We start from the raw sequence: 20197 nt of genomic DNA, 5'->3' as shown, positions 1-20197 counted from the left end.
GCCAATGCCTGGGACTCCCTATTGCTATGGAAACCTATATCAAAGGTGAACAGACAGGCCTGCCAAGCCATAGACTCTCAGACATAAAACATCACACAAGGATCATTGGTTTAAATATTAAAATATATTATATACATATTGTAACCAAAAACATAGAAACACATTGTCCATGCAAGCCACATGGCACCTCAGATGGGATCATGTCCTCACTGCAGTTTGCTTGGACATGAGTCACATGATCAGGTACAAAACTGATTCCATAAACACCATTCAGTGCAAAACAGACGTCCGGACATAATGATTCAAGTTGCTCCCACCCCACACGGAGGCCACCAGGCTTCCAGGACAGGCAGTTAAGTAGATTCAAGCAAAACACCAACTATCTGGTTCCACAGGATCATGCCCAGGGCACTGCTGCCCTGCACAGGGCTTGCCCTGCACGGGGCTTCTTAGTAGACGCCGGAAGTCAGAACCAGGTTACGGTCTATGAAATGTAGTGACCACTTAAGAGACTCCAGGATTTGGGAAATGTGTCTGGTTCATACATGACCCATACACAACCCACGTGACTTCCTCCTTAAAGTCTCTGAAGGCTGTTCAGTCACGGTGTGGGGCGGCTCGAGGTCCCAGAACACAGTGTGAGGTTTTGCAAGGTCATGAGTGTTACTATCCTGTGAGGGTGGGTCAGGGTTTCCAGGGAGAGTCCTCAGGAAATGTGGAGGAGCCACCTGTGTCAGACGTTGCTCTGGAGCTGTTCTGTGGGGCTGTCAGAGGCTGAGGACTGGCTGGGCAGGGAGGCCTCCAGGCCGTCTGAGGACACTGAAGGGGACTTGTAGAGAAAGTAGGCAGCGACAAAGAAGAGGAAGCCTAATACCTGAGGGACAGGAGGAGATGTTAGCTCTCACCAGCCTGGGGACTCTGCCCAGTTGTAGGCTGCTGGTGTAAGACTCTGCCCTATTCTTTCTAGCCCAAAGACACACCCTTTCTGCAAGATGAGTCCCGCATGAAACACCAGTACTTCAATTAAAGAATGAGAACTATCCTTGTTTAAAAGTAGGGGCCAAGGCAAGGTGGAAGGACCTGGCACGGGCTAGACAGGGTCCCCTAAAGACATGTATCACCCTTGTCCTTAGAAACCATGTACAACAACATGGTCTCTGTAGGGCTGAGGAAAGACCTCAAGATGAAGTCAGGGTGGCCCTACCCCATGGCTGTGCCTTTATAGAAGACAAGGTAGGAGGATGGTGAGGAGACAGGGGCAGTGGCAGAGGTGGAGGCAGACAACAGAGGGCCATCTCACCTTGAAAGTGAGTCCTGCAATGAGCAGGTACCGACTCATGGCTTCATTCTTGTACACGAAGCAGGAGCCCTGATGACCACACTGGTCTTGCCACAGCAGGCAGGCCTTGTCAATCACCCAGCCAAAGGCAATGGGCCCTGGGATACTGCCTGCCAAAGGAGAGAGTTCGCTCAATACCCTAATGGTTGAAGAAAGGGTAGGTCATAGAGGAAGACCCTAGCAAGGCCACGCTGTCCATTTGTGTTCTCAGGGGCAAAGGGGGGACTTAACCCCCTTTTCTGCAGAGCTGGCATTGGGCAGGAGTGCCATGGTTTCTCAGGAGGACCTTTGTTGAGGTAAAGAAACCTACTGGGTATATAGAGGGACAATGTGTCCCTCTAGTGGGCAGTTAGGGAAAAGGCCCTTCCTAGTGGGGCCCGTGGCCTCAAGCTTGGAATGCCTCTAGTTTCCGCACAACTGTACATGGCTTCCTCACCCCCAAGCAGTACCTAGCGTTCTAACGACGATCCACTGGATCCCCAGGGCAAAGGACCTCTGCCGATCACAGACACATCTGCAATAAAAATTTCTATGTCAGAGCCATGGAAGCTTGGCTGTGCACCTCATACCCCATACACCAGCCAAAGTCCTGGACAAGTTCAAGGCCACATCACCACCTCCCTGGGTGCCAAGCACCTCGCTGGGGACCGGAGACAGTCAACTCCAATGCCACTAGAAAGAGGCCCATTTCCTGAGCCTGCAGCTACGGGAGGGCCCAACAGCATCTGTAGAGCGCCACCTGCTGGTACTGCAAGAGAAAACGTGGTGAGAGAGAGCTTCTTACCGTAGAGTAGCAGTTAGCGCGGGAATGCTGCTGAGGAATGTAAAGATAATTACAACGAACACGAGAACCAGAAGGAGGGGCTTGCTCTGACAAGTGGAAGCGCACTTCCCTGCGGTAGCATTGCCCCAGCCAGAGGAAGCCTTCTCAAGGATACAGCTACAGCCTCGGTATACCTGGGGAGCCCAACAACAGTGCTGATCACACAAAGGCAGACGTTTCCCCGAGTCCCGGCCAGAGCAGGGGAAGTGGGCGTGGCCACACTCACCTTCTGGCCACCCGGGCCGGTCACAGCACCTTCGGGGCAGCCTGCATAGCAGGGAGAGTAGTACATAGTGCCGTCGGAGCCACACAGGGGGCTGTAGTGCCTCGGCTGGCAACAGTAGAGGGCGTTGCAAGCCGCCTTCAGGTCCAGCTGTCCCTTAGGCAGGAGGCTACAGAAACGAAGCATTGGATGGTGTGTTAGCAGGTGCTCAGGCTTCCTCTTCCCTGCCCATATGTTACTGTGACCCGCACCCCCACCCCAACAGTGCCAACCCTCCTCAGGAACACAGGGCCCCCACGTGTGGGGCGCCTCTACCAGGCTCACCTCCCAACATAGCCAGTTGTCACACCTGCCATGTGCACATTGGGGCAGTGCATGAGGAAGACAAAAAAGGCCAGTAGACTGGTCAAGGTGCAGAACAGGCAGAACCTGATGATCCCAGAGCCACGGAGTTTGAACTTGTTCACCAGGAAGCCACCTAGGAGTGTGCCGCCGCCGCCTGCTGGCACCACCAGATATCCTGAGGAAGGAACTCAGTGAGGGCCAAAAAAAGAAAACCCACCCAATCCTGTCATTCCTGCAGCATTGGTGTGAACACTGAGGAATGGAGAGAACAGTCCCTGCCCATGGGTGCTCAGGGATAACTGTGGTCGTAGGGTGGGTTCTCTCCAGCCGTGCAGTGAAAAAGGTGTATGGTGGGCATTTTTTATTGTCTTACACAACATACAAGAGGTGAGGGTGTCAGCACAGAAGAGTGAAAAGACTGGGAGGGAGCCATCAGGTGTGGGCATCTGGGCCAGGTAAGGATGTGTCTAGGAAAAGCAGAGTCACCAATATGACACCCTCTCAGTACCCAGAAAATGAGATCTGCAAGGTGGGCTGCATCCGATGGCTCCTATGCACACTGGTCGGTGCCTTAGGCAGAGCTCAGTGCTGACCAGTGTGCGGGGGCATCTGCAGCCAAAGGTGTGATCAGCAAGGCTGTGCCCTACCTACCCTCAGCATAGGGAGGCCATGAGCTTTAGAGTAAGGGCTCTAGATGGCTCCTGCAAGGCCAGCCTGCCACAGAGTTCTGTCAGGCAGGTACAGGGACTCGGAACAGGGACTCAAACCCTTTCTGTAATGAGCGGTAGGTAGAGTGGCTTGCATGTAGAGGCTGGCCTTCCCTCCCCTCTTGGAGCACCATCTACTTGGGAGTTTGAAGGCTGAGGCTAGCACTTGCAGGAGCTGGAGTTGTCTCTGCAGAGAGCTCCAATGCTCAGGGTCTCCTTACCGAACAGGGTGGCAGCCTCGGAGGCACTCAAGCTGAACTGGGCCTCGAAGAACTTGGGGCCAAATGTGGACATGCCGGCAATGAGTGTGGCTTCGGTGGCCCCTGCCAGGCAGAGCAGGATGAATGTGGGGTTTCTCAGAAGGATCCAGACGGAGCTGGGTGAAAGGGCATAGAGACCAGAAAAACGGAGTCGGGATGGGCCAGACTTTGCAGGCAAGGAATCTGCCATTCCTGAGGTTATCCACACACGAAGGGAGGACCCTGCTCCTGAGAGGGTGACGTGGTGTCCACCGTAAGCCTTTGGCACCCCTGTCCACAAAGCTACTATAACCGATTACAGAGACTATGTCACTGCTGTGGCCAATTCCCAGTTTCGGGGTGCGGACATGGACAGACAGATCCTGAATGGATGAAGATACTGATTGTGTCCGGTAGGCACCGGGACAAACTAACAGTGTCTGAGCCAAGGGCTAGAGAGATGGTGACCACCAAGTTCAGGGCTGGACAGGGCTAGGAAGGGTGGTACTAAGGGATTGGGGGGGGGGGTCACTAAGGAGCCAGGTCATCGAAAGAATGGGGTCTCTTGGAGATCTAGGGACTTCCCTAGGGGCTGAGGTCTCTAATGGGATGGGGCTCACCAAAAGACGGGCCACTAAGGGGCAGAGGTCACCAAGGGGTAAGAGGTGACATTAAGGTATGGGGACCCAGAATGGATAGGAGTCACCAAGAGAGGTACAGGTTTCCAATCACAAACTATAGGGAGAAGAGGGAGGCATCTTCTGGGTTTGGAAACAGGGGCCTTCAAGGAGTCCTAAGTAGGTCTGTCTAGCTCCCTTTCTCTTGACCTGTACTTAGGGGGACGGTGTCTGTAAGAGTGATAATAGGATTGAGGTCAGATACAGTCTGCTAATCCCATGGTGGCTTTGGCCTAGAGCCCTAAGAATCCAAGCCCCAGCACTGTCAACCCTGGGTTCCCTCATGTGGCTCTTTCCTTCCACCTACCCACCCTGTCTGCGACGCCAAAGACATCAGCCACGCCGTGAGGTGGCGACTGACCTGCCTTCCACAAGGCAAAGTCACCAGGGCGTGGCAGGACAGACTCTGGCCAAGATAGCCTACCTGTCTGAGAGGTGGGCGATTCTAAAAAGCTTGAATTGCCTGCTGGCGAGGAGTCAGGATCGAGCTTCCCTGGGGTGAGCGAGAGCTGTGTGCTGACTGTGGGGTTGAGCATGAGATATCACACAGCTCTTGGGAGCAGAGCCCGAACTAGAACCTTCTAGAAGAGCCACCACCTTAAGCCTGCAGGACGTAGCTGATCATTGTCCCCTTACAGTCACCCATCTCAGTCACAGGTCACACGGGGCCAGGGCGTTCTTAGCTCATGCAGTAGCTACCTGCTTCTGCACACTAAAGTGCTTCTATAGAAGCTGGGAGGAGGATTGGCTCTAGGAAGCGGTGTGAACACCACAGCTTCAACGCTGTGAGTGTCCATCTTACCCCTTTAGCTTATCGAGGCCTGGTGAGCTGGTGCCTGCTCCTGTCTCCCGTGAGTGGCCACCACACATCCTTGCCCCCTAAGACTCACTCACTTGGTCAAAACTAGACCTAGGATGTGACAGTTCTGGGCATCAGCCAAGGCTGCCTCACACAGCTCCACACTCATGCTCTGTACAGGGAGAATATGGGCCAAAACACACCATGCTCTAAAGAGAAGCAGGGATTAGTCACTGCCCCATCATCCACAGGGTCCATGACAGTGTGTGTCCTGGCAAGAACCTATGGCTTCCTAGACGATGAACCGGGGTCATTGGGCAGTCAGACTGGCCCTGGTGAGACACTCACAGGATTCCTCCCCTGAGGTAGGGTACACTCAATTCTTTTAAATTTTACTTCTTGAGGGTTGAAAAGTCTTTCCAGTCAATTGCTCAGCTCTGTGTTCTGGCAGGGGAAAGTGGGTGTGGAGGAACCCTGACCCCAACAGGGACCTACGGGATCAGAGCCCTAGCCAATCTCTGTTCCTCCCGTGCTGGTTCTGTGGATGTGTCTGGCACGGGATAACCGTGTACAGGCTGGTTTGTTCCCAAGGTATTGCCTAGACTTGCTTAGCTTCAGGCTGTGGTGGTTGAGGACAAGGGCAGCTCTGTCATGTGGAACGTGTCACACATGTTACCTAATCCCACGGGAGGCTGGCTGGCTGAGAGTCTTGGGTCTGCACTGGGAACTGTCATGAACTTCAAGATCTTAAGGAAGGAACACATCGGCAGGCTTGTTCTGTGCCAGTGCCTAGCTTCAGACACTAACCCTGGGCATCAACCTCTTACTGTATCATGCATGGTAAGAGGCCCGGGTTCCCCAGCTAGGCAAAGCTCATGCCGTGCTATGACAGACAGCTCTGTTGTTGGGGTGAGGAAAGACCAACTTTAGGACAAACTATTAGACCGTGCTTGTAGGCCCTCAGCCAATTCAGTCATGCCTGGGGCTCAGCCCTCTTTGGTAGGCAGCGCCTGGCTCTCCTGACTGAGCAGTAATGAAATAGGAAGCCTCTGAGAACTTGCACCTCCACCTTCACCAGCCTAGCTTTATTCCGGGCTCCCTGGGGGTTAACCTTCCTTCTCTGTGTTAAGGACAGACTGCGGAACTCAGCCCCACCCGCAAGAGCCTTTCCAAGTTGGATGCCACCATTCTTAAGATCAGGACAAGTAATGGGGTTGCAACACATTCTAAGGGCTGCCTCGTCTAGGTCTTTGGGAATTTCAGTCGTGTAAGGAAGAGGCAATAGATAGATACCAGGAACTCCTAGAATCTATACTGTCCTCCCAGTAGCTCAGAGACTGTCCCCTTGATCTAATAAGGATAGTAGAGCCAGGACAGACAGACAGAAAAGAGGTGATGGAATGAAGACATTAAGCACAGAAAAGGACTACCCCAGGGCAGGATGATAGTCAGTGAGAGGCAAGAGCTGGGAGTGGCCTCTGCTCCTGTGGTTCTCTGTCCTGTGGGGGGTCCAGAATAGCACCTTCTTGGAGTTTCTGATAGCAAGATGCCCAAGAAAAGACAATGATGGTCTATACTGCCTGAGGGGCTCTCTGAGGAGGGCCTGTGCCTTCAGCCAGGAGCTTCTGCTTCCCATGTCTCAGAGTGTTTGGTGGGTCAAGAAAAGGGTTAAAGGGCTGTGGACGGCATGGAGGATGCACTGACCCCATGTGGGTACACACACACATACACTACACCATACACACAACACAATAACACAACACACAACACAGCACACACACAAATATAACACACACACAACACAACCTACACACAACACAATAACACAACATACATATAACACAATAGACACACAACACACAATACCCACACAAACAATACATACACACAACACAGATACAAGAAAACACACACAACACACAACACACATCACCCACATAAGCACAACAGTCACACAACACACAGACAAGAAAACACGCACAACACACACACTACACCACACACCCAAGACAATAACCCAATACAATATACACACAACACACAACACCCACACAAGCACAAAGCATACACACAAAACACACAATATAACATACATCACCCATACAAACACAACACAACCTACACACACACTCCTTACAGGGGCAGGTCTCTGACAGTCTTGCCAAAAGCTGGATTGTCTCGGCTGTGGTCTTTGAGCTGCTGTGTTTCGGCTGCTCTCATAACGACATAGCGCTGGGAGCCTGGAGGGACAGAATCAGATAACAGTGGTGACTCCCAGAGGATGTTGCCATGGAGGTGGGCCCACCCCAACCCCTCCACTCCTTAGGACCTGGGAACAATGCATGCAGATGCTCATGCGGTATTACAGTCTAAGGCCTGAGGGTATGGCCAGAAAAGGGGAAGCTGTCATGTGACAGACTTGCAGATATGGTCGCAGGGGCCAGGTGGGCCCTGTAGCCATGGAGGTGGAGGGGTCATTTCTGGCAGAGACACAGACGGGGAGAGCAGGCTCCTTGATCAGTTTTGTTCTCCGTATAGTGTGAAGATTCTCCATTCCTCATTCGTTGAAAGGACAGGGAGAAGGGAACAAGACAGGAAAGGATACCTCCTCCTGCCTCCTGGATCGGACCTGTGTGCCAGGGCAGGGAACCCACCTGGTAGCTGCCGGGGATAGCCAAGAATGGGGATGGCAATAAGGAACGCAGCAATTCCAGCTCCCAGGAAGCCGATCCACCAGGCACCAACCCACAGTGGGCTGTCAGTGGTCAGCTCCGTCCTGTTGGAAGACACAATGGTCCCTGGATTAACCATCGGCGCCCCTGTGTCTTTTCTAGTACTTGCGTGGGTGACCCTGCTCATTCCCCTAGGACCTCTTCACAGAGCGCAACAGAGACTCTTGGGGCCACACCTCTGTGTTCAATTCTTCTTCAGACTGGAGAAGCCTTCTAACGTGGCCATTCCTTGAGAGAGCAGTTCCTTACTCAGACCCTAACTGCTAGACACTGGGAAGCTGCAACTGGGTTTCAGACTGAGACCTTGGGGGCAGAGCCCATTGGGGACAGGAGCTTCAAGGAACAGCTGCTATCCCTCCCCACACCAGCTGGGCCTCAGGGCCACAGGGCTCAGGGGACAGAAGGCTCAGCTGGAGTTCACAAGAGTTACTCACACAGGGATCATTAGGCTTCCAACTGCCATCTGCACAGGAGAGGGGGGGCGGGGCTCTCAAATAGAACAGAAGTCATGGGAAGATAGCAACTGGCCAATGGGATTTCATACTTGGGAAGAAGAGGGAGCAAGGGATGGCGGGACAAGGGTGAGGTAGAACGGAGGAAGGACTTTAGACAGCAAGGCCGGGAGAGCAGAGCTTATATACCCTCTGTTACGGAACAGCAGGAAGCTATTCCAGAGCCTAGATCATGCTCCCACCCCAGTGTGCGGATTAACTCAGAACCCGGAGCCCAAGGAGCACAACACATCCAGATGCAAAGGCACGAGCCTCGACCTACCTCAGGCTCTGCACAGAACACGCACCCTTGACCCCATAGTATCAACCCAGGGCTAGAGGCGGCAAGTGAGAGGGCAGAGCGCTAGAAACCTCGCCGGCGCCATCTGCAGAGAGAGTCCCAAGGTGGAGTGGTGCCCCAAACCCAGCACAGCCACCAGGAAAACTCAACGAGAGCCGCCCTTCCATGGTAAGACACAGGGCAAGGCCACCTGCACACCCCTGCTGGGCAGTACCCAGCAAAGGCCACCCCGGCCTCCCAGCTCTGTCTCCTCCCATCCCTCCCACTCCCCACTCTCTTCCATTTACATTTATAAAAATTACCATGACGCACTAAAGATATAGACATGTCGCCAGCCACCTCAAGAGACGGGCTTTGAAGACACGACACGGCTAGGGCTTCGGAGTCATGTCACCCCAAATCCACACCCTCTCCCCACCACCTTACTCTCGCTATGCCCTGGAAGCCACTCATAGAGCCGGATTCTCTCTGCACACCCTCAGTCCTGTATCCAAGACCAGCCCAGATTTTACATACTCTAGCTTCACGCTGTATTATCAGAACTATTCTTTGGGGCCCATAGCCACCCAGGTACTCACCGTTGGCCCACTTCTGTGTAAACATTTAGCATGGCTCCTCCAATCAGGTAACCTGCCGCAGGTCCGAGGATGGCTGCTGTGTAGAAGATGGCTAGAGAGCAAAAAGAGCGTGCAGCCGTCACGGGCCGCTCAGTGGGCCTTCTAAGAGATGCCTCCACCATGTTCCTGTGCCTGTAGCCCTGTGGTAGACTGCTCTGTGCAGCCTGCAACCGGGACTGACGCCTAGACACATCAACTTTTAAAACGTCCCTCGAAATGCACTTTGGGGATCATTCACGCTCAGCACGAAAAGCAAAGATGCTATGACTCCGTTTTGCACGGTGGAGGGGCAGCATCATCCATGGAGGAGAAACATAGAAATGCAGACATAAGGGAGCAAAGCAGGAGGCAAAGGCTATTGGAGGGACAGAGTGGGGCCTGTTACTGACCACTGGGCTCCCTACTGCTGGTTGTGAGGCAGGAGCCTGATCTGAGAGGGTCTGGAATCTGAGGCTACCTGGGCAGACCTTGAACTCAGCTGCATTGTGTGCCGTTGTCTGAAAGGCCACCACGCTGTGAGCTGTTGTGTGGCTTTGCCTCAGAGTCAGCATTCCTGACTTCTTACTATTTACTTCCCTCTAGCGAGGCCAGGCAGAGAACACACAGGGCATGCAAGGAGCCGGTCTCTATTCCTCCCCCCACCCCCACTTACCTTTGCACAGGAATCTTTTCTAAACTACAGAGAGGCCAGTTGCCAGCTAACCCTGCCCTTGCCCTGCCTGAGGACTTGGAGCCCCTGAGTCACGTGAGCAGCCCCCAGTATGAGGCAGTGCTGAAATCTCTGGTCTGAACCATTATGGGCGTCTTCAGAAAGTTGGTGTCTACTCTCCTGTCTTTTGGTAACAGCCTTGATGGTTGTAAGTGGTGACTTGGGGACACTTGGGTCATATGACCAATGGAGGGACACCAGAAAGCACCACCTTCATTCCATGTCACCAGCTGGTCCCTTCTGCCTATCCCCTCCAACTCTTTGGCAAATCCCACTTACCAATATAGATGGGCGAATAGCTCGACTTGACGTTCTCATCCAGATACGTGACACCCAGCGTGTAGAGCGGTGTGGCACCCACGCCGTGCAGGAGCTGGCCCAGCATGAAGATCAGCCGGTAGCTAGACAGGCCTGAGGCCCTGTCTTTACACTCCACCTGGCTCTGATTAGTCAGGCACGTCCCAGTCTCGGTCCCCAGCCCCTCGTCGTCTATCTCTACCTCGTAGCGGCCAGCCGTGAAATGGGGCAGAGCGAATACCAAGGAGCCAATTCCTAGGACCAGCGCACCCCAGCCCAGCCAGCGCGGTTTGTGTCCGTTGCCCCCAAAGTAGCTGACGAAGGTAAGGCAAAGACAGGCGGCGATGTCATAGGAGCTGGCAATGAGCCCGCTCTGGTAGCTGTGCAGATCGAAGCGACGTTCAATGGAGGTGATGACGGTATTGATAAAGCCGTTCACTGTCATACCCTGAAGGAAGGAGGCGGCACACAGGAAGAAGAGGAAGCCCTTGGGGGTGTTGAAGACCTGCAGGCACTTGGGAGTGAAGGACTGCCAGCCGCACAGCGTGCTCTGTGGCCCCGAAGACAGGTATTGCACCTCACGGGCTGCTTGGCTGCTCCGTTTCTCAACCTGGGGCTCAAACAGAGGTTGGCTGGAGGAGCCCAGGGCGCCGTGGGCAGAGCGCAGGGAGGCTGGGGACGCTCTGCTGCTGGGTGGAGTGTCGCACCCGCTATCCGTGGTCGAGGACGTGCTGGTAAAGAGGTGCTTCGGGAGGGAGAGGAAATGCTTGTCCCCCATTGCGTGCTGAGGCATCTCCAGCCTCGTGGGGAAGGCTTTGACAACAGAGTCGGTGAAATGCAGTAGAGGTGGCCGAGAGACTGGCTTGTCACTGGGTCACCCTGTGAACAGAGTTTCTTGTTAGTAAACCTTTACCTCTTCCCCAATCTGCTAAAATCCCTACATGAACATTCACTTCCCACTTAGTCTATCACTGCGATCAGCCTCCCCACCCACCCTCGTCTGCTCCTCCCTGCCCCGCCCCCAGACCAGAGTGGCTGTTGGTCAACCCCTGACATCTTGCTCCCAGCCATGACCCTGCTGCCACTGGGTCACACACAGCCTGGTCCCAGGGACTGGATTCCAGCAGACTCTGAAGGTATGGCCACACCTGAAGACAGTTGGAAGCCACCCAAGCAGTGAACAGAGCTAAGACTCGGAGGGGCTCACAGGTACCCTGGGTTCCCCAGACCTATACCCCATGTCCATGGCTTTGCCTTGCTTGCCTGGGCTGTCTTCTGCCTTATGAGCCAGGAGTACTAGATGGCCAGCCAAGCAGGAATTCAAACCAGAACCACATGGCTGGATCTAGAATCCACACAGTACAACACAGCCACCAAACATCTTCTGAAGGACCCTGTGACCCGCCACCTAGCCCTCCCTCTTCCACTAGGTAGGCCCTAGAGATTGAACTCAGATAATCAGAAACGGTGTCAAGTGATGTCAGGGGCTAAGCCATCTCCACCTTAATTTTTTTTTTTTTTTATCACAGGGTCTCTAACAAGACCTGGAGCTCACCGATGTATCTAAGCAAGACCTGGCGATCTTTGCCTGCCTGCTTCCCTTATTCTGAGGTTACAGGCATGTGTCCCCATGAGTGTCCTCTTACATATATAGTGGGGATCCAGTTCAGGTCTTCAAGCCTGACCAACAAGCTCTTCCCTGCCAGAGTCATCTGCCCGGGCCCAAAGCAAGCGCTTTCTCAAACTGCAGTGGAACAGTAGAGAAAGACGAAGAGGAACAGCATAGGGCCAGCTAGAGGGGTGAGAATGGCTACACTGTATGTCAGCCTTGGAACTTGGGGTTGAAGCAGACATCAGACTCTTTGAGCACAGAGAGAATCAGAGGGAAAAGACTCAAGGTCGCCGGAGTGCTGTTTGCTTTTGCCTTTAAATATGGGCTCCCCTCATGCCCACTGTGCTCTCGCAACGCTATCCCGGGACAACTGCTAGGACTGCACAGCACTACACAAGCAGATGGCGTATACATAGGGTATAAGGCAACTTAGACAGCCGTTTTGTGATCAGCACCAGACAGAAGGAAACAGAAGGATTTCTTCCTTGGAAACTGAAAACGAAAGCCAGCACCTAAGAATCCTAGGTATGGGTGCCCCACAGCCACATCTCCCTGGTTTCACCTGAGCTAAGAACACTGACAAATGTTTGAAGCCCAGTCTAAAATTAGACTTATCTGTATTCTACACCGAAATGAGCGATTCGAAATCCTACTGTAAATATTAGTCACGTGACTTTCTGATGTTTGCTGTCCTTCCACTGTAGGGTGGCGAAGCTGACTAAGCCTGTGGCATATGCCAGTAATATCAGCATAGGGAGAGACTGAGATAGAAGGGTTACAAGTTCAAGACCAAACTAAGCTAGAAATGCTGACTCAAAATAGATGGGGCAGGCAGTAAGGCTGCAGGGATGACTTAGCAGTTAAGGCAGTGACTCCTAGAGGAGCAGTAGCACCCATAGGTGTCTCTAACTTCAGCTCCTGGAGATCAAATGCCCTTTCCCTGCCCTCGGTGGGCACCCCTACAAAGGAGGCATATACTCCACTCAGCTGCATAAATAAAAAATAAATGTTTGAGAACGGTAAAGTGGTAAAGTGTTTGCCTTGCACCCGAGTTCCACGCTCTGGAGCTCAACAGTTCTTTGGTTGTTGTGGATTTTGTTTTTTTGAAGTTGGGTTTCGTGGTTTGTGCTCACAATTCACAGCACCGAGGAGGAGGATCCAGGCTCATTACTGACGCCCACTGGCTAGCCAGCTTAGTCTACTTGCCAAGTTAATGAGAGACCCTACCTCAATAGACAAGATGAGGTGGCGCTCGCGACAGCTGAGGGTGTCCTCTGGCCTTGACACACATACACACCACGTCTACCTGCACACACATGAGCAGTGACACAAGCGTACACCTCACTATATCACCACCGATAAAACAACCTCATGGCACGAACTGCAACTTTTGGGTCTCTATGCCCACACCCAAGGCTGCCATTCTGGTTTTGGCAGGGCAGAGCTGCTGCTGAGGTATGGCCAAATCACCAGCTTTCACGGTTCTTCCTCGGTTCTGGTTGGTTGGTTCCGGGATGCGCGAAGTAGGCCTAGTGTTAGACTATAGGTGCATCTGTCACATGTCCCCATGGGCATGCCAGTGTGCGGGTCTCTGGATAAGACACCATGGAGCGAGTCTACAGGAACCAGTCTGGAGGATCTAACTGTGCGGAAGGAATCCTGGCCTCCCATTACCGTACTCAGGATCTTGGGACATCTCCACTTTCATAATCTTGTGAGTCAGTTCCTGATTGTAAAACCCCCTGTTGGCTTCTGGAGAACCCTGCTGCATTTGAGGTCATTCCATTCCTTTGACACTGATACTGCTCTGCCATGGGTGGGGCCTCTGCTAGGCACCAGGGTTTAGGGATCCTCCCCCCAGGATAAAGAAGTCATTACCAGGACCCCACCCACCTCAGTGGTCCTTAAGGGTTCCTGGCCAGCCATGGGGTGGCTGCTGTTCAGAGGGATACAGGCTCCAGGGGGCAAAACACATGGAGCTGGGGTGTGCTCACTCACTGCTGACAAGGGGAGAGCCTTTCACAGGACATCCAGCATCCTTGTGTGGGTGACCAAGTGGGGGTTGCCTGGGTCTCCTGGACACGTACGCTCACTGATTCAATTTATAGGAAGGCAGGTCCATTCCTCTACTCACCTGGGCCCTGTACTCCCGATAGTATCTGAGGACAGACCTTTTTACCCACTGGGATTCCAGCCATGCGGTGACCCCCACCATCGCCACTAAATGGCTGTTTCGTGCGAGGGACTACTTACTGGAGTGGAGCCTGCCTGTGTGGCAGCCCCAGCTCCTGCATCTGCTTCCACTTCTAGCAGCTGTGTAGTAAGGAAGAAAAATATTTGAGATGGGGAGAAGCTGGCACCAGACTTGGGAGTTTTCTTCTCAGCCAGAGCCGGTGGAGAGGAGCAGGGATAGGGCTCTTTGCATAGCCTACACTCTAGGGAGCCAAACGTCCCTGTTCTGTGTCTCAACCCATGAGGCTGGCTCCACCCAGACATCCCAGCAGGCCAGCCCTGTGGGATTAGGCCAAGCTGATTAGCCCAGGATGATGAAGCCCTGGGGCCTCTGGCAGCTGACAATGCCACACCTGAGCATTGTGGGAAGAGCAGGCGCGTGCACAGGCCCGGTAATGCACGTGAGCTATTTCAGGAGGCCACAGGTGACCAAGATTCCCTTACAAGTCTCCCCCCGCCCCCCGCACTGTCTTCAGGGCTGCAATTGCAGCGTTTAGCTGATGATGTCTTTTAGTTCTGGACAGAACCCAGCTGTGGCTGCCTCCTCAGAGTCTCCCAGGAAAGGTCAGTGGCCAGAGGCAGCCTCCTGCCACAGGCTAATCTGTGAGAAAGGGTCTCAGGCCTTCGCATGGCTGCACACGCCTCCCTGCTTTCTTATTTCCTTATCCATTTACCAAACTACCAGCTGGAGCAGTCCCTAAGGCCTCTCAGCCCACGCTGCAATTTGAAAGAAAGAATTTCAGAGTAGTCCTCTGCCCCAGATCCCTGCTACCTGGGTCTCTGCGGGATGTTCCCAGGGCACTGTAAAGTCCTAAAACTGGGATGTCTAGCAGAATTCTGTCCTTGTTTGGAGACACTTTGAAGCCCAAATGCTAGAACCTCCTCAGACCTTGACAGCTAACAAATCACAAATTCATTTTTCTTCCCGTCTCTCTTCTCCTCTCCTCTCCACTCCTAATGCCCCCCCCCACCCCAGCTCCAGCCAGAAAAAGGAGGCAAAAGCAAGTGTCTGTTCTCTGCACTCAGCTGCTCTGGGGCTACCAGCAAACTAAGCTCCCTTCTCTCCTGACACCCCTGCCGACATACACCCTAGTCAGCAGTGACCCCAAAACTTTGGGACTTTTCTCTGAGTCCTAATTTCTCCCAGGCATCCCTCTTTACAGACAAGTGGAGTGTATTTTCGCTTCTTCAAGATAAGGCTCTCACACAAGGGGCACAGTGTATTGGCTAGCCACCAAAGCACCTAATACAACCCAGTATGCACATCTGGTAGCTTTGCACAGAAGCTGCCACGACCTAATTGACAGGAAACTTAAGTAAGGGACACCAGGTCTGGCACCAGAAGGACATGTCCCACACAGGTCTGCTGTCTCAATCAGGCAGGTTTGCTCCCATCCTGTCTGTATCTGGGGATCTAGGGATCCGGGAACACGTAGAAGGTTCTGCCGTGCACCACGCTCCGGAGGGGATTGGAAGCCTTGCTAGTCAAGGTGTATTTGAGAAGCAGAGAGCCAGGTAGAGGCTGGCTCCAAGCCGGACAGGTGTTCCCCACTTTGGCAAGTCACAGGCCTCTCTGATCTTCAGTTTCCCTCCTGCAGTATGTCAGGTACAGGACTCAGCTCTCTACACAACAGGCCCAGGTGCCACTAAGTCTCACGGGAAACCAACCTGCAGTGCTGGGTAACCTCGACCTTTGAGACATGGCACTCCTGGACTTCAAGAAGGTCCCCACACCCCATTTGAGGTCCCTCAGCTCATCGGATGGTTGGGAGACAAAAGTAGCTTCCCTTGTCCTTGGCTCATTGCCAACTGTTGGTGTGACAGTTCTTGCAAAAGCTCTTCTACAGTCTGGGGGACAGTGAAGGAGTCTGGTAACAGACAACCTTCGAGATTTTTCAGGGTCCTCTTAGGTTCAGAAGGAGGCAGCTCTCGCCAGATAAGAGACCTGCCTGGCATAGCCAGGCCACTGCCTCCAGGTGGCCTCTTAGGGTGTGAAAATACCCACAGAGTACCCTGGCTGGTGGGAAATTGGAGGGTCCCAAGTAGGTATGGGTGGAGGGGAGAGGACCATGCTCACTCAGATAGTCCTGAGTATTCTCTGTGGCTTGGGTCTGAGGGGCAATGTCTGACGTGTGCCCCAAAGCTTGCAGGTTTAAAAGTTACAAGGCCAAGACAAAGCCTGGGCATATGAAAGGGGAGAAGAAAGGACACATTGGAGGTCCCTCAGCTCCCAGAGTTTTGGGTGTCTCATGCCAAGGGAAGCCCAGACAATGGCTGCAAACCTTACCCTACTCACAACCCCCCAGTTTCTGAGCCACAACAAGCAGTTTTTTAAAGGACCAGAGGTTTGAGAAAGCGCCACCCTCATCTACAGAAATGGTCCAGAATTCTAATTCCTTTTTTGTTTGTTTTGTATTCTCAAAGATGGGGGGCTTGCTATGAAGCTCTGGCTGTCCTGGAACTCACCATGTAGACCAGGCTGGCCTTGAACTCACAGAGCTTGGGCTGCCTCTGCCTCCTGAGTGCTGGGATTAAAGGCCTGAGCCACCACACCCAACTATTTCTAATTCTTTGTAAATGCTAACAAGAATGAGGTCAGGATAGCTGTCCACAGGGAAAGGGATTCTGGGGGAAAACCAGAGAACCTTCACCTGACAACAGAAGGTTTGAAGGATGATCCCAGATCAGCCGTTACCTTGTGCAGTGACCTGCAACAGGATACAACCCAGGTGCAGCATGCTGGTACATTTCTCCCACTCCCCACCAGCAAGGCTTCCAGGCTCTACTGGTCAGGCAGAACTCTGGCCACTGGACACATGGGACACAGTCCCCATGGGGCTGTCCAGTTACTCCCAGTGGCTGAGAACAACATTTGTGCCTCCCTGTCCTGCTTGTTCATCAAGACCACACAAGGTCAGACTTCCACCAGAATCCCAGAACGAGGACTGTGGTGAGGTTCCAAGGATTATCCCACAACCTTTCTCGGTGACCATGGAGATCAGGAAGGAAGCACCCAGTCTCTGTGTTTCATGAGGCATTGAGTGTACCTCAAGAGGAAGCATGGGTGTCCAAGAGCACCAGAGTCGGCATTCTGTGTCTCAAATGCTTCATCTTGCAGCGGACCCTGCTGGTTGGGAACTCAACCTGTTCCACTTTTAGGAGATCACAATGGTATGAATTCATACAACGCAACAGCACCCACCTGGGAAGCAGATTAAGTCAGGAGACTTCTGTAATATATATCGAGAGAGCACTCAACCGGCCCCAAATCTTGAACTGAGAAAATCCAGGTGTCTGAAAGCAGGACCTAGAGTCCAAACCGCTACAAACTGGCTACTAGGAATCAGTAGACCTCCTGCTGGGCCCATTTACAAGGTCTTTATCCTGCCTGCCCTGCCCTTCTCTTAGCCCAGTCACAAGCCTCCTTCTTTCGGGTCTGGCCCCACTGCAGTATTGGGGAAGGTTCTGGTTGGGACTTGTCCAGCACCTGCTTCGGGGGCCACACCCAATGAGCTACAATTAGATCATCCAGGAAGAATTTTTCCAGGTAGTACCTGTTGGTCTTTCCTAGTGGGCAGGCAAAGCAAGTCTTGCACCTCAAAACAGTACGAGGACAGCCAACCGGCAACCGGCATAGTTCTGTGCTGCTAACTACTGATTCTCTGACCTGGCTTTCCTTTCTTCTTGAGGGGAGAACGGCTGGCGAAAGATGCAAACCTCCGCCCCAACCCCCTCGCCACATCATTCTAGGCAAGCCAAACATCTTGGTGACCCAGGCTGATCCTCTGTGCCAGGGGACTATAAAATGCTGCCTGAGACTGCTCTTGTCCAAAGCCCTCTCCAGCCAGCAAATGCCAGGCTCAGCAAACTGCACCTGCTGTCCCCATTACCACAGCTAAGATTTATAAATAATTCGGCTAAACACCAGGTGTTCTCTCCCCTGCTGTCCACCTGCCCCAAGCTGCCTTAACAACAGCTGACTAGACAGTTACCTTGGTTTACTAAACTAGAAAAGCCACTGCCTTGAAGTAGGATCCGGAAAGAAACATCCCACGGCCATGTCTCCAGGAGCCCAGCAATTCTCATCACACTAAACCCAAGCCACTGCGCCTAGGGCCCCAAGCTACAGGGTGCGACTGAATGTCTCCATCTCATTCTTCCTACAAATGCTAACCTCTCCCGCGAAGGAGGTACCTGCCTCAGGTTCCGAGTTTTGGACCCAAGCGTGCCAATCAGGCAGCAAGGCCGCCCGAACTCTCGTGGGCGTACACCTGCGTCCGGGGGCGCCCGAGAGCTGCATGAAGGTACGGAGCCTCAGGGACCCGGGCAACCGCGCTCCACGTAGGGACAAAGCCCGCCACTCGTGAGCAACTTCCGTGCTCCACGTTTCCCTCAGACTTAGCAACAGACACCACAGACACTGGATCTGTCACTCACCAGACCGGCAGAGGCTCGCACCTGCGTACACTCGCAGACCTTTAACCTGGGCCGACAGCCCAAGCGGTCCCCCGTCACGCTCTCCTGCGCCCCAGCCCTCTCCCATCTTCCCTCTGGTTCTGGCGAAGCGGCTCTGCCTCCCTCCCTCGTCTGCAGACTCGCAGCTTCCCTCACGTGTAGCCGGCAGTGAGAAGGGGTGAATTCTGCATCCGGATCCCTCGGTCCCACCCTGTCCCCGCACAGGGGCCCCGGGACGTGTCGCAGACAGCGCACCCCGCGCGCTGCCGCGCTTTAGTCCAGCCTCCGCAAACACCTGCCGCGCTCCTGGCGTCAGAAGGTCCGAGTCTGGCAAACCTAGGAGGCATCTCGTGCGGCGCCAGTTCCTATACCCATCCCGGTCCGAGTCCCCATAACAGTCCAGGTCCCAGAGCGCTCACCTTCCCGCGAACCCGGCCGCCGTGCTGCACCCTGCACTCTGGCCTTCGCGCGCAGCCCACTCGCCCTTCATTCATCGCTCAAGCCGCTCCCGCAGAGATGGGCGTAGTGGCCTCACCGTCGCCACCAATGGCAGCGAGGTTCGGGCGGGCCGGGCCGGAGGTGACCGTAGCGGGAACGCGCCGGGGCGGAGCCGAGCGGAGGGGCGGGACCTGGGCTGGGCACGGACAGAGGGCGGGACCTAGCCGGTGCTTTACACGCGACGATTTCTTTCTGTCTGGGGAGCACTCAGGAGGTTGCAGGCTAGTCAAGATGGTGCCAGGCTAGATACCACAGCTCAGGTCTCACTGCGTCGTAGGTGCTACCTGCTCCGAGGTTCGCGCTCAAGCGTGGAACAGAGGCGTTGGAGGGTGCGAGTGGCTATCCTCTCAGGCGTGGGGTACAGTTGCAGCCTGGCAAAAGGAGCTCTCCACTTTCTGCCCAGCTCAAGCAGTGCACGCTCCTTCTGTTGGTTCAGTGCAAAGAGGCGCTGAGCCAAATTACACCCTCACCGTGGGAGCCACAGGGTTCCAACCCCGGGGGCCTCTTGAGGTGAGATGGAGAGGGAATATAGAAGTCACCTTCAGACTGAGGCGTTCTCTGCTGTGCGACCTTGAACATATATCTGAACCCTCTGGGCCAGTTTTCGCATCTGCAAAACTAAGATAATTGGCCATTCCAGTGTGGTGCTGTATGTACTCAGGAAGCTGCAGCAGAAGAAGGCACCCAGTTTCATAGTTCTAGGCCAGCCTGGGCTACAAAAGAAACCCGGTCTCAGAAAATCAAGCAAACATTTTTTTTTTTTTAATGAACCCAACACATCATGGAAGGAAATGGAAAACAGCAGATGGTCTGAGTTTGGCCAAGTCACAGCGGACAGCCACTGGCCATTGACATCATAACAATCAACAGCCAATGGCAGAAACTCTCCACAGGTGTCTCCCTTTTGGGTGTATCACATTTAGTTGAAAAGACATGTGAGCCAGGTGTGACGATGTTCACTGATAATCCTATACCTGAGGCTGATGCAGGAGGATCTCTAGTGGGAGGATCAGACTGGGCTACCTGATAAAATCCTGTCTGAATATAAAATATAAAAACAAAATAAAACCAACAGCAACAAAAAGCAAAACAAAACAAAAT

At 53.6% G+C, this 20197-nt stretch overlaps 1 protein-coding gene and 1 long non-coding RNA gene across 8 annotated transcripts; one reads left to right on the top strand and one right to left on the bottom strand.

Moving 5' to 3' along the window:
- Positions 1-105: 105 nt before the first annotated feature.
- Positions 106-19244, bottom strand: Slco4a1 (solute carrier organic anion transporter family, member 4a1). 7 transcript variants are annotated; one of them, NM_133608.2, is made up of 12 exons: positions 19018-19097; positions 10282-11178; positions 9255-9345; positions 7807-7928; positions 7290-7392; positions 3659-3813; positions 2710-2905; positions 2389-2554; positions 2124-2296; positions 1789-1853; positions 1301-1449; positions 106-874 (listed from the first exon to the last, which is right to left on the bottom strand). In NM_133608.2, exons 2-12 carry the CDS (start codon positions 11090-11092, stop codon positions 734-736), a joined length of 2172 nt encoding a protein of 723 aa, NP_598292.2. In that variant the 5' UTR covers positions 11093-11178; positions 19018-19097; the 3' UTR covers positions 106-733. The 7 variants fall into 7 exon arrangements, 5 of the variants coding, with proteins under 5 accessions (NP_598292.2, XP_017446938.1, XP_063139112.1 ...); XM_017591449.2 differs by lacking the exon at positions 19018-19097 and adding an exon at positions 18581-18992; XM_063283042.1 differs by lacking the exons at positions 9255-9345; positions 10282-11178; positions 19018-19097 and adding an exon at positions 8659-8845.
- LOC134486516 (uncharacterized) lies at positions 11174-12935 on the top strand. The gene is made up of 2 exons (XR_010065576.1): positions 11174-11729; positions 11829-12935. It is a non-coding gene; the product is annotated as an uncharacterized LOC134486516 (long non-coding RNA).
- Positions 19245-20197: the final 953 nt, after the last annotated feature.

Source organism: Rattus norvegicus, chromosome 3 (genome assembly GCF_036323735.1).
Source record: "Rattus norvegicus strain BN/NHsdMcwi chromosome 3, GRCr8, whole genome shotgun sequence".
Taxonomy (NCBI): domain Eukaryota; kingdom Metazoa; phylum Chordata; class Mammalia; order Rodentia; family Muridae; genus Rattus; species Rattus norvegicus.
Note: the sequence above shows the minus strand (reverse complement) of the source record. Positions and strands in the feature narration are given on the sequence as shown.